This window comes from Bos grunniens, chromosome 13 (genome assembly GCF_055505025.1).
Source record: "Bos grunniens cultivar Pamir isolate PY7600 chromosome 13, Bosgru_T2T1.0, whole genome shotgun sequence".
Lineage (NCBI taxonomy): Eukaryota > Metazoa > Chordata > Mammalia > Artiodactyla > Bovidae > Bos > Bos grunniens.
The window spans coordinates 12,726,824-12,739,535 of NC_141177.1; the positions used below are offsets into that span (position 1 = coordinate 12,726,824).

At 45.2% G+C, this 12,712-nt stretch overlaps 1 protein-coding gene across 31 annotated transcripts in view; it reads left to right on the forward strand.

Moving 5' to 3' along the window:
* PTPRT (protein tyrosine phosphatase receptor type T) overlaps nucleotides 1-12,712 on the forward strand; it is a 1,155,226-nt gene that overhangs the window by 982,634 nt on the left and 159,880 nt on the right. For 15 of the 31 annotated variants that reach the window (XM_086331749.1, XM_086331754.1, XM_086331748.1 and 12 more), the window contains one exon: nucleotides 10,336-10,365. The exons of the other annotated variants lie outside the window; for them this stretch is intronic. In XM_086331749.1, the coding sequence (XP_086187875.1) occupies nucleotides 10,336-10,365 (30 nt within the window). The remainder of the gene's footprint in view (nucleotides 1-10,335; nucleotides 10,366-12,712) is intronic. 31 annotated transcript variants of the gene reach the window in all.

Genomic DNA, 12,712 nt, shown 5'->3' on the forward strand with positions numbered 1-12,712 from the left:
TTGGATGAGGTCAAACATGAGTTTTTATTTCTCTGGGAGATAGAGAGCACGTTGCACGTATAAGATCCTCGATGCATTCTTAGAGTCTCAGATGCTTTAAAGACAGAGGTGAGTTTGAGAGAGTCTCTTTGAAAAAAGTAACTCATTTAATAGAATTGCATTCCTCTTTGATAGACCCCAGAGGTTCTTATTCTTTGCCACTGATTTGTAAGTCAGATATGCTCTTCCAATTTTGCTCTTTCTAAAGCCTGGCTTAACCCACGTCACCATCGTCTGTGAGCTTGTGAAGAAATTTCACTTCCCTCTCAACAGCTATTTCTGAAATGTGTGACTTTCCGGGAGGGAGGGAGGGGCTTTCTGGTTTCAGGATGAGAGCAGGAATAAAGTGAGCCCTTTGTGTGGTTTTATCCTTCTCTGAGTATCTTCATCAGCTGTCAGTTCTATCAAAACCATCCATCAGTCCCAATCAACAGGCGTCACCTGATCACCATTTCTTCCCAAGAAGCAAATCTCAGATGTTGTGGCAGTGAGCCAGGGGGTGGGTGGGGGTGCTGATCAGCATTTGCATGTACAGCATCTTTTGGAGAAAATAAGACATTTTTCTGGCTTGGTTGATGGTCATATTTTACAAATGGGTATAGGGAATGGAAAATGGAGGAGTGAAGAGGGGAAAGAGGGAGAAAAAGAGAGACATAAGCCTGCTATGTTTAACTCTTTCCACTAACCCCTTGCCCCAAAGGACAGTGAAGAGCTTGAGGGGCTCCTTTCCCTCTTCTGACCCAAACCCCATATATAAATACGGGGAAAACGTCATTGGTCGATTGAGTCTGTCCCTAACTTACTTAGGGCTCGCCAGAATGCTGTCCACGTGTGTTGTGTGCTCAGTTGCCCAGTCATGTCCGACTCTTGGCAGCCCACCAGGCTCCTCTGTCCATGGGATTCTCTAGGAAAGAGTACTGGAGTGGGTTGTCATTTCCTCCTCCAGGGGATCTTCCCAACCTAGGGATCCAACCCATGTCTTCTGTGTCTCCTGCATTGGCAGGCAGATTCTTTACCACTGTACCACCTGGGAATGCTGTCCACAGCCACCTAAAGGGAATAGATAATTAAAGGAAAAGAAACCCCAAAATGATAGGGAAACCATCACAAATCAGAGTCCTAGGGTCAGCATCTCTTCAGTGTCCCTTCATGACCTTGAGTTAGTTTCTGCTTCCAGGAGCTCTCAGAAGTTGAATGCCAGCCACACTTCCTGCACTGGCCTGAGCTGGGGCTTCACTGTAACCTCCATGGACATGGGCATGGTGGCTCCCTCCATCCCAGTGGGTTCAGCTGACTCAAAGTCTTCCCCAGAGCTGCAGCCAAGTGTTTCCAGCCCACTTAAGATGCTCCTAGTTTCCCCCTACAGGCCCTGCGGCTTACCTGTCACTGTCCACAGAGAGTCTTTCTCTTGTATTAGGTGTTGTGTGTGTTGTACTGAACTAGAAAGCTGGCCTAGAAAGGGCTAAAGATGCAGATGACCAAGGAAAGGGCTTAGTGAAGTCAATTTACATTTGGAAGACTGGGGAAAGAGAAGGAAAGAGAGAGAGAGATCAACATACCCTGAGGAGTGTTTTCTTGTTGTTTGTTTGTTTTTTTTTTTTCATGGCTGGAGTGCATATGGAACGATGCAAGGTTGCAGAAGGGGACGCGAGACGTTGATGATCCATTTAAACAGAATTCCCTTCAAGTTTGAAAAAGATGCAAATTCAACTTTGGACTTCTTTTAATAGTACCTTTGGCTGTTTGGACTGGGCTTCTTTGAATGCAGGATGATACAGAATCAGGGCTGCATATGTTTGGAGGGTTGCATGAGCATTTTAAGATGGAACTTGAAGCCCCTTCTGACAGAGTTAACCCGTGTGGTTCTAGCCAAGCTCATTACAAAACATCCATTCTTAGGCTGTCACTGTGTAATGTCTCCATCTTTTTCTCCTGGCTTGTCCGTCACATCTAGACCTCAGAAACAGTCTAGAATGGATTTGTGCATGCCATCATGTAGTAAAACACACTCCCTCTTCATGAGTGCCCTGTTGAGTCCTGAAATGAAGAAAAACTGTCCTCTCTGCAGTCCTGGTCATCTTCTTCCCTGACCTCCTTCCTTAGAATTACTGGACATCCTCTCCCAAAGGAAAGGGCAGCCAAGGAGTTGCTAGGCCACCTCTCTGGTCCCTTGGCTTAGTGTTACAGAGCCCTGGGTGCCTTCAGTGTAAATTGAGGTGGAAAGCTCCAGCCTTAGTGCCTTAACCCAGGGGTCCCCAACCTCTGGACTATGGACCTGTCAGATCAGCAGCGGCATCAGTTTAGAAATAAAGTGTACAATATATGTAATTCACTTGAATCATCCCCAAACCATCCCCATACCTTCCTGGAGCATGGAAAAATTTCTTCTACAATGCTGGACCCTGATGCCAAAAAGGTTAAGGACCACCACATTAATAAGTGTATCTTGATGGTTGAAGGTGTTTATTAGCCACACACATATGGAAAGTTGTTGCATATGCCTATAAGCTTCCTATCATCATTTATTCCTTGGGACACAGTTCCTGAAGTTTGAGTGTGGTTCTCCAAGGTTTAGGGCATAGCGATACACTTCTGATTGGGGAAACGTGGAGCCAGGTTAAGCAGGATAACTTGGTAGATCTGTACCTCAAGACGTGTGTATTCTACATGAACCTCTCCATCCCTTCTTACTTTTCAAATGGAAACTAAGCAAATTTTAGGCAGATAGTTTCAAAATCCTTCAGCACACACAGTTCCATCCTCCCCCATCTCCTCGTCTCCTCTCCCTGTCCAGGGCTTCCTGGTCCAGCCTAAACTTACTGCCAGTCATACTTGGCCTGTCCAGACAGTACCTTTCCCACGAGTGCATTTGAAGTGTCTTGAGTTTGAGATATGAGAGTCTGCTTTGAGATAAATGTGCATCTCTTGCTGTACCTTGATTCTCCATGTCTGCCCTCCAGTATTCTTGCCTGGACAATTCCATGGACAGAGGAGCCTGGCAGACTACAGTCCATGGAGTCGAAAAGGGTCAGCCATGACTGAGCGTCTAATGCTTTCACCTCCCAGTAGCTCCCAGTCTAAGGGGTATAGACATCTTGTTAGCTGTGTACTGGGATACAGAAAAACTGGGTCTGAATCTCTACAGCCCCATGTATCTGCTGCTAACCTTGGAGAAGCAATGTATCAAAGCTCAACCTTTGCTTTCCCATCTGTGAGATGCAGCCAATCTCATGAATCTGCTCTAAGAATCAAATGAGCTAATGGTTGGGACAGGCTTTACTTCCTGTACCTTCTAACAGGACTATAGTGCATGATATCAACAGGGATATTCATCTTACACATGACCAACAAGTGAACCAAGTCAGCTCCAACCCCATCACCAATATGCAGAAGGCAGTGCTGCCATCAACACACACACTCTGACCTAACTAATTTGTTTGTTTCCCATTTGAACTGCTGCAACTGCTGCCATATCCTGATTTTAATTCAACAAATAATCGTAGAAGATAGGACTCTGTTTTTTGAAAAGAGGAAACTGAGGATCCTATCTTCTATGATTATTTGTTGAATTAAAATCAGGGTATGGGCAAAGTTGAAATACAAACCAGGCTCTGTGACTCCAGGCCCCTTGCTGTTAATTTCTGTCCTAGCAGTGCATGGAGACTGGTAGAAAAGTGAATCCTGGAATAGGGCAGAGGTGACCCAGATTCACATCATTTTCTCCTGTTCTCTGCCTTGGTGCACGCTGTTTCCCTGAATCAAATGTCCAGACATTTCCCTTCACCTGCAAGGCTCCTGTTACTCTCTCTCAGCCCCAAGTTCTTCCGAGTAGAATTCCTTCAAGTATTACCTTCTGTAAGCAGTATTCCTACAAGCACCCACCCCAAGAAGATCCAGTGGTCCCCCCGTTGCCTGCAACCACTGTGTCAGATGCGTAGACCCCCAGTTGTAGTTTTGTGGACTGAACTGGCCTGGGACAGCAGGCCTTCTGCTTTGGTCCTGTCTCACCAGAGCTCCACTGCCCTGTATCATCTGCCCCTAGATATTTACCCGCAAAGTGTTTATGGTCAAAGCTAAAATCATCAGCTCCCCACCAACCTATTCCCAATCGTGTGTCCCCATCTTAGTGACAGATACACCCTGTCCATCAGCCAGACCAACGGGATTCCATCACCCCAGTACTTCTGACCCTGCGTCTTTACTTTCTCTTGGTCACATCATCTCCTCTCCCCCTCCCCACTGCCTCCTCCCTGGTGGAAGCCTCTATGGCTTTGCTATAGGAGTCTCCTCCCCACCCTCCTCCTCTCTCTTTGACTCTGACCCCACCCCTCCAACCCATCCTCCACTCTGTAGCCTAGGTGATGTTTCAGAAATGAAACTTGTACTCCCAAACCTGCATTCTAAAATCCTTCATTGGCTTCTCCTCCCCAGTATCCATGGTTCATGGGGAGCAAATAAGGGAAGATACACATGCTTATTAGGTCATCCAGAGAGCTGTGAAGCTATGCTGCCCCCTTGCTCACGGTAATTCTGGCAGATTTCCTAGAGTCTCACCCACTCCAGTGCCTTGGCTGGTGAAGTTTCCTCCTCTTTCGATGCCTGTGTGTTCCTCAGTTCCATCTGGCCAGATCCTGCCCATGTTTAAGGTCTGATGTAAAAGACACCTTCTCCAGTAAACCCTTTCGACCTTCAGTCTAGACAGTCTCTTCACCATCTGGGGTTCTCTCTGTGAGGATCCCTGTCGTGTTCTGCCTTGCACTTGTCATTTGTATTCACAGCTTTTCTTCTTCAATGGACCATCGGCTGCCTGTTCTTATTCATCCTTGTCACAAATGTGCCTTGCAGATACTGGGGATTCCCTAAAAACATGTTGAATCCCAGTGAAATGAGAACAGATGGAGTCCACGATTGCACTCCATCTCTCGGGCAAGAAAGCTTCACTCAGATTACAGACCCAAATATCAACATTGAGCATCAAGGGTAAACCCAGCCCTGTGGTGGGAGGTGTTAAGTCTGGAAGGGCAGCATGCGAAAGATGTACCATGATCTGAGATTCAAGGAACACCTATATATCCAGGAAAAAAAAAAAAAAAGACAAAAGGGAAAGATAACTACCGGGTTAGCCAAAGAGGCAGGGTCACAGTTAGATTGGACTGCGCTACAGGTGACAAAGTGAAGCATGTAGAGCCTAAGGAAGTTGCCCCAGATCACATAACTCATAAGCAGCAGAGCTGGGTCTGAAACTTGGCCAATCTGATAACAGAGTCTGCCCTCTTAGCACCGCCTAACCTGGGTGAAATGTAAAGCAGGATTTGCTGATACACTGAACTGCATGACGTCATTTTGAATGGTTTGTCAAGATGGGGAAGCATCCCCAAATAAACTTTGTATCTTGTTTTGTCCATCCCATTCTAAACTGCACCGCACCCTGGGAGGTTACTCCCTCTTCTGTTTGCACTCACTTGGGTAGCCTCAAGCTAGAACCTTGGAAAGCAAAAGCGTCAGTTGCTCAGTCATGTCCAACTCTTTGCAGACCCCATGGACTGTAGCCCTCCAGGCTCCTTTGCCCATCGGATTCTCCAGGCAAGAATACTGGAGTGGGTTGCCTTCTTTAGGGGATCTTCCCAACCCAGGGATCAAACCTGGGTCTTCTGCCTTACAGGCAGATTCCTTATCATCTGAGCCACCAACCTTGGAAGTCTTAAAATGCTCACATTTAATCACCTATTGCTTTTGTGTTTTAACCACCTTTCACATTCACCTCTTCTCCTTCCTCAGGGCGATTTCAAGATCTGCCCCCATCGTCTCTTGCTTTGACTCTTAGAGCAGCTTTCACAACCCCAGTCCCTCTCTCCTCCAACTGTTTTCTCAGACTCCTGCCAGAATCATCCATCTAGAAAAATATTTGGCCACTTGATCCTTTGGGTTCTCCCTGTGACCTATGGTACTGAGGGTAAGCAACTTAAGTTCTTTGGGAACTAGGCTCTGCCGACATCTTTCCTGCCCCCGCAAACTTTAAACTTTTTATTTTGTATTTGAGTATAGCCGATTTACAAAGTTGTGATAGTTTCAGGTGAACAGCAAAGGGACTCAGTCATAGAGTCCCCTTTATACAGCCTTTCTCCCCCGAACCCTGCCCCTCCCAGCCAGGCTGGCACATAACATTGAGTAGAGTTCCATGTGCTGTACAATAGGTCCTTTTTGTTTATTCATTTTGAATATACGTGCCAACATCTTGACGTTTCCACCTTGATAACCAACCACCCACCCAGTCTGTAGACGCATATTCAGCAGCCTGGAAGTACCCTCCCTCCCACTCCATCTGGGTGTTCCTTGACTTTACAACTGAGGCGTCACAGACTTTAAGCCAAATTACCTCTCCCCTCTCTACCCGTTACCCCCAAATATGGTCCCACAGCTCCTTGTGTTACTGCCTCATACCATGTATCGCTCCAGATGATAATAGCATAGTGCTTGTTATGAAGGCTCTTAAAGTTAGATTTCTTAGATTCTGATCCTCGTCATGTTGCTTGGTGTTGGTGGTAGTGATGGTTTATTTGCTAAGTTATCTGTGACTCTTGTGACCCATGGACTGTGGCCTGCCAGGCTCTGCTCCATGGAATTTTCCAGGCAAGAATACTGGAGTGGATTGCCGTTTCCAACTATGTAAACTTAACCTCTCTGAGCTTCACTTTCCTCACCTGTAAAATAGAGATAATAATACTTCTAATGAGGATTAAGTAAAATAGTTCACATAAAGTACTGAGAACAGCACCTGCCACATAAGTGAGCTCCTACTATCTAAGTGGCAGGTATTAATTATCATCTAAATTGTATTTCTTGTCTGACTCTCCCATCAGACATACTGGCTAGATCAAGATGGCATTCGTCTTTCTATCTCTGGTAGTTGGCGGAGACAATCATTTAATAGGCCCTTCAAAAGTTGTAGCTGAATTACGGGTGGAAAGATGGATGAGTGGATGATGGATGGAGTGTTGGATGAATGAGTAGATGAGTACATGGATGAACAGATGAGTGTGTGGAGTTATGATCTAAATGGATACGTAGATGTACAGATTTTTAAGGAGGTGGATAGATGGGTGGAAGGATGGGTGGATGGAGGCAGATGGATGGATGGATGGAAGAGTGAATGGGTTGGTTTAAGAAATGGATGGACAGGTAGATGGTTAAATGGATGGTAAAGTAGACAACTAGTCTTGTTTAAATAGCATGAAGCAAGGGGAAGCTATGCCTCAAGTCATTCTTGTCAGCCAGCTGAAGAGATTCTGCAGTATGTGATTTATAAAGTTTGGGGTTTTTTCCTAAGCACAGCTGTCTTCCTGCTCAGAATCTTTGGTCTCAGGCAATCTGTTACTTGCAATATCACTGTATCCTTGTAAATTTAGACCTTCAGTAAATCTTCTTCAAGCCTGAGAGGACTTGTATACTCTGTTTTGATCACAGAGTAAAGAAGTATAATCCTTGCCCTGGAAGGCCCTGCAATTGAATTTGGAAAACAAATTCAATTAATAGACGCTTGCCAGCCTCTATCATTCTGGGGTTGCCTGGAAGCTTGGTCAGGGATTGCAGTGGCTTCTGGTGACATCCAGGATAACTCAGCCACTTGGAAGAGGTGAATCAAAGGGCGAGGAAGCATGTTGTCATGAGGAGGTGGCCAGGCAGAGGGGAATCCTGAAGGTTGAGAGCAGACCGCCAGAGGTTGTGAATGTTGAGACCCAAGAGTGCAGCTTGGAGCTGCTGATGGTGAAAAAATCCTGGCTCAGAATGGAGGCCTTGCAACTGGTCCCAAAATACACAAAATATTAGATCTAGTGAGGGGTAACCTCATAGCATGCAAATAAACAGAGCTGAGATCAGAACTCTGGCCTCTCCATTCTCAGTCCCATGTTCTTGACAATATAGAGAACAGAGATGTCTGTGAGTCTTTATCAAATGCAGCCTAAACTCTCTGCCCCTGAGGAATCATATTCCCAGGCTCTGGTCCACAGAGCCCCCAGTGAAGAAGAATGCCAACCTGTATTATATGGGCTTCCCAGGTGGCACCATTGGTAAAGAAGCCGCCTGCTAGTTCAGGAGACACAAGAGACTTGGGTTCAATCCCTAGGTTGGGAAGATCCCCTGGAGGAGGAACCCACTAGAGCAACCCACTCTAGTATTCTTGCCTAGAGAATCCCACGGACAGAGGATCCTCGCAGGCTACTGTCTGTGGGGTCGCAAAGAATCAGAAACGACTTAAGTGCCTTAGCACAACACATCACGTGGTTGGTAGAGGCATTGGATGGCTTGCGTGGGCTGTTCTAGATCCCACCCATTGTTGGAAGTTCTTCACCCATTTCTCCCATCTGGGGCCACTGTTCATTTGGCCAAAGATATTCAACAGTTTTATGAGTGACCAGATTTGCTGGCTGTGGTTGCCCCAGTTCAGCCTCCCAAGGAGGCACAGAGCTTTCCTTCTGCCAAGGTGTCTTGGCGTTCAGATGTCACTTTCCTTCTGGACCTATAGAATTTGGCTGTCCTGATAAATGAGAGAAAGCCTTGGGGTGGGCTTACCTTGGGGGCTTTGGCCAGTTCCTACTTAAGAGGGGGAAGCTTGGGGCTCTGAGGTCACGTTCCCACCCTGTGGATGTAAAGACCACATCTTTCTGTGTCAACAAAACTGGATAGCAGTTGGAATTAACCACAGAACTCAAGATGGGAACAAATTATTCTTGCGTACTTAGATGAGTCTTTGAGGACCTGAATTATTCAGCAAGTTTTCTCAGTCCACAAATGTATTAGTTATTGTCAGTATAATTAAGTCAGTAAAAGAAAAGTTTTCCTATTTATTTTCCTACAGAACAAGAAAAATTATAACAAAGGGAAAATCACAGACTTACTTGAGTCTTCCTTTTTTTTTTTTTTTTTAATTGTTCAGAAGCCAAGAGCTAGAAGAGACATCAGAGAAAGACTGCAGGCAGTGATTTTTCAACCATTCTTTTGGAGAGTGGAATCTGTTTTTCAGTCATGTGAAATCTTAAGTGACATGCCAATTTATGAAATAGATTAAGATGGAGAAGCTCTGCCTTTAATGGCTGGCAGAGGGCCAGCAGCCCTACCTGTTCAGTAACCCCACATGCTCCCTCATTACAGTGAGTCTGCAGAATCCTGAGAATGTGTTGTTTGAAAATTCGTGATTTAGTTCAACTCGCCTAAGAATCAGATAATAAAAGGAAGGCACAGAGAGTTTATTCAAGTTGTAGTCTGTTCAGACTGATGTTTGCAATTCTTCTCTTTTAGCGCAGTGCTCTTTCATGATGAAATTTGAATGCTTTTCCAGTTTTCTACCAGTAATGTAACAAAGTACTTCCCAAAATTTAGTGGCTTAAAAAAATAAGCCATGAGATTTAGTGATTTTTCTCATAAATCCGTACTTTGGCTAGGGTTTGCAGGGAATGACTTGTTCCTGTTCTGTGATATCCAGGGTCTTAGTTGGTAGAATCCAGTTGGCTGGGGGTTGGCTGGAAGCATCTCTCTGTTCATACAGTCTTAGAGCCTCTCCACATGGCCTCTTCTGACCACAGCAAGCTTGGGATACTTAGCCTTTTTACATGGAGCCTCAGGACTCCAAGGGAAAGTTCCAAAGACGCAGACAGAGCCACAAAGCTTCTGTTTGTCCTATGCTAGAAAGTCCCAGAATGTAACTCCTGCTGTATTCTATTGGTCACCTAGGGCCAACCCTGATTCCGTGTGGAAGGCACTGCGCTTGGACATGAGTCTGGGGAAATATGGATCACTGGACAGCCATCTTGGATGCTGACTACACGATTTCCTTGCTTTTGGTGTGATCTTACTGCACAGATTCTGATGTAGTTTAACCTTAACAGAGAAGTCATTATTTTTTTCCTTAGATCTCAGGAGCACTGTCATAAATTAGTTCTAGAAGGCCACAGAAATCTGACTTAAGACCAAAACATCATAATTACCAGGAAACTAGTTTTAGTAACCATAAGAATTTTCAAACCATTAAAATGGCCAAATGCGATCTGGCTTCCTCTGCATGAATAGTGAGTTTCTCCATCATAGGAGAGGTCTCCTTCATTTCTTCTACCACTGCAAGTGCCTGATGCTCAAGGACGCTGACTAGTTGAGAAACTTGCATCTCCTTGAGCTTAGGGAGTAATACTATGTGCATTTCTAAGAACCAAGATTTCTTATAAATCTAATTCTTGTTTGTTTGTCTTTTCTTTTCCCCCACTTTTGGACATTTCCTTCATCTGACTGCCCATCAATATATAGAAGAAATGCTTATTCCTACTCCTATTACTTGTAAGTATCGACCTGGGGTGACTTTGCTTTGTGCCCTGTAAGGCAACCTGTAGCATGCATTTCCTGCACCAACCAAGTGTCTGTTGGTTTCTCATACTCACCTCTGTCTAAGTCACCTGCAGCCACAGCGTTTTGATTTTGCCTTGATGTTTTCCATTTGAAAATGCACTGTCACCGTTCATGTCTGTCCTGTTTCTTCCATCTTGGATCCCGCCCCCCGCCCGCCCTTTTTGTTTTTGGAGCCGTGAAGGGCTGTTTCTCCTTTGTCAGTATAAGTTTCTAGTTAGAAATCCTCCAATTCCAACAAGAGGAAAACCTGATCCTCCTGTAGGATTTGCACACATAAAACAGAACCACTGATCTCAGCAACTTCAAAGCCCGTTTATGTCTGCTTGGGAAATGCATAGCCCTAAGGGCTGAAAGATTAGAAAGAAATTCATTGGCTATTTCCAGTATTTCAGGAAGTCTATAGGGAATCGTAGCTTTATCTAGAACCAGCTTCACAGCAAGGTCTTTCTCTGGGGCTAGAATTATCCCAGTCTAGTGTTTATCATCAGTTACATCATGTTGTCAGTGCACTTTGCTGGTAGTTATAGATGATTGACTAACAATTTTTTTATGGTTTTTCTTATTACTCAACCAGACGTTTTCACAACATGAGGGTAAATAAGAAAAATTCCATAAATAGATCCTTGGTAATGAAGAGTTAGAAAACCACTGAATTAGTCTCACATTTCTAATAGGCATTTTCCGTATTTGAAAATTCAGGTCCAGAGAAGTATGTGAAGTACATGAAATCACGCATCCAGTCATCAAGAGAAAGGGATTAAAACTCAGAATGCCTCGCTCCTTGTAAAGTGTATTTTCCATCATTCCATGTCTTGCTCCACCTCTGGCAAGCCCAGCCTTGTGAAAGAGACCATATCTGTCAGTGATCATCTGCTGAAGCCTTCACAGATGAGGAGGGAGCCAGCCTCCCCATCTCTCTGCTCAGTATTTGGGTCCCTGGTCAATAGGTCCATGCAGTGAGCAGATGAGATTCTGGGATCACCACCCTGATCTTATATAGGAACCAATGAACCCCAGCCACCAGCACCAAAAGTACCAGACAGCCTGCTTCATTTGATCATTCATTCATTTGAGAAACATGCGTTGAACATGCACATTATGACCCAGACACTGTGGATGGAGAGATGGCCAGGACTCTGAACCCTACCCTCATGTGCAGATCTATCAGAGAGACTAGCCCAACATTAAATACTTGCTAGCTCAGCTGAGAGGTACCTACAGGGACAGGTACTGTGCTATGGGGACACTTAGTTGTGTCACTGATTTTTTTTAGTGGGCAGGGGATAGTTATCAGTGCTTCTAGAGATGGGTTTATCTAGGGCTGAAGAAATAAGAATTCCGAGCAGGGAAAGCAGTAGGTGCAAAGACACGGAAGCATGAGACAGTATGGGGTACTGTTGCCGCCGGAAAAAGTCAGAGTTCTGGATTCAAGTTACGTCTCTGTCACTCAGCAGTTACATAGCCTTTAGCAAGTTTTCTGAACTTTTTCAGCCTCTTTCCTCTTAACTCTAAAATAGGGATAATAGTGCCTAGCTTGTAGGGAATGAAGAATTTTGTAAAGTGCCTTGCAAATAAATGGGCACTCCTGCAACGTAAGTTTTCTTTTGTATCCCCTTTTAGAAACCATGAGGAGTCAGGGCTGAAGTGGTAGCCCCTGATGGTGCCTCTGGTCTTCTAGGAGATTCTTACAGGATCAATGTGCTACATTAGGTATGGGCATGCAATGCCTTCTGGGCAACTTGCCGCTTCAGTCTGTTAGCCAATGTACATAGCACTGTCCGGAGGCCCACTTTGTACCATTCTCTGTCCTGGGCCCTGTGATGAAATCAAACACGAATGGTATGGAGGTATAGAAGAAGATACACAAGTACTCGTACTTCAAGTTGCAGTGATAAGCAAGGGTCTTTGAATCAGTGCAGACTTGGAGTTCTAAGTGACAGATCCTAGGGTGTGACACTCATGCCAGCTCAGGAATGGAGCATAGTTAAAGATTCAGAGGAGGAGGAGAACTGGCAAAGCAGACAGAAAGGTAGGAGGAGAACCACAGAGAACCAAGTGAAGTCCACTGCAGAAGGAAGACTTGACAGTAGCCGGTGCTGCAGAGAGGTGGAAGTAGAGGGCTCGGGCATGGCCCTGGACCAGCAGAAGTCACTTGTGCAGGTCCTGGGGTAGCCTTGAGGGAAGAAGCCAGCCTGCCTAGGGCCCATGAGGAGGGGAACTTCTTCTTAACCACTGGGCCCTAAAAGAGAGGAGAAACATGAGACCGGCCACTTGAAGG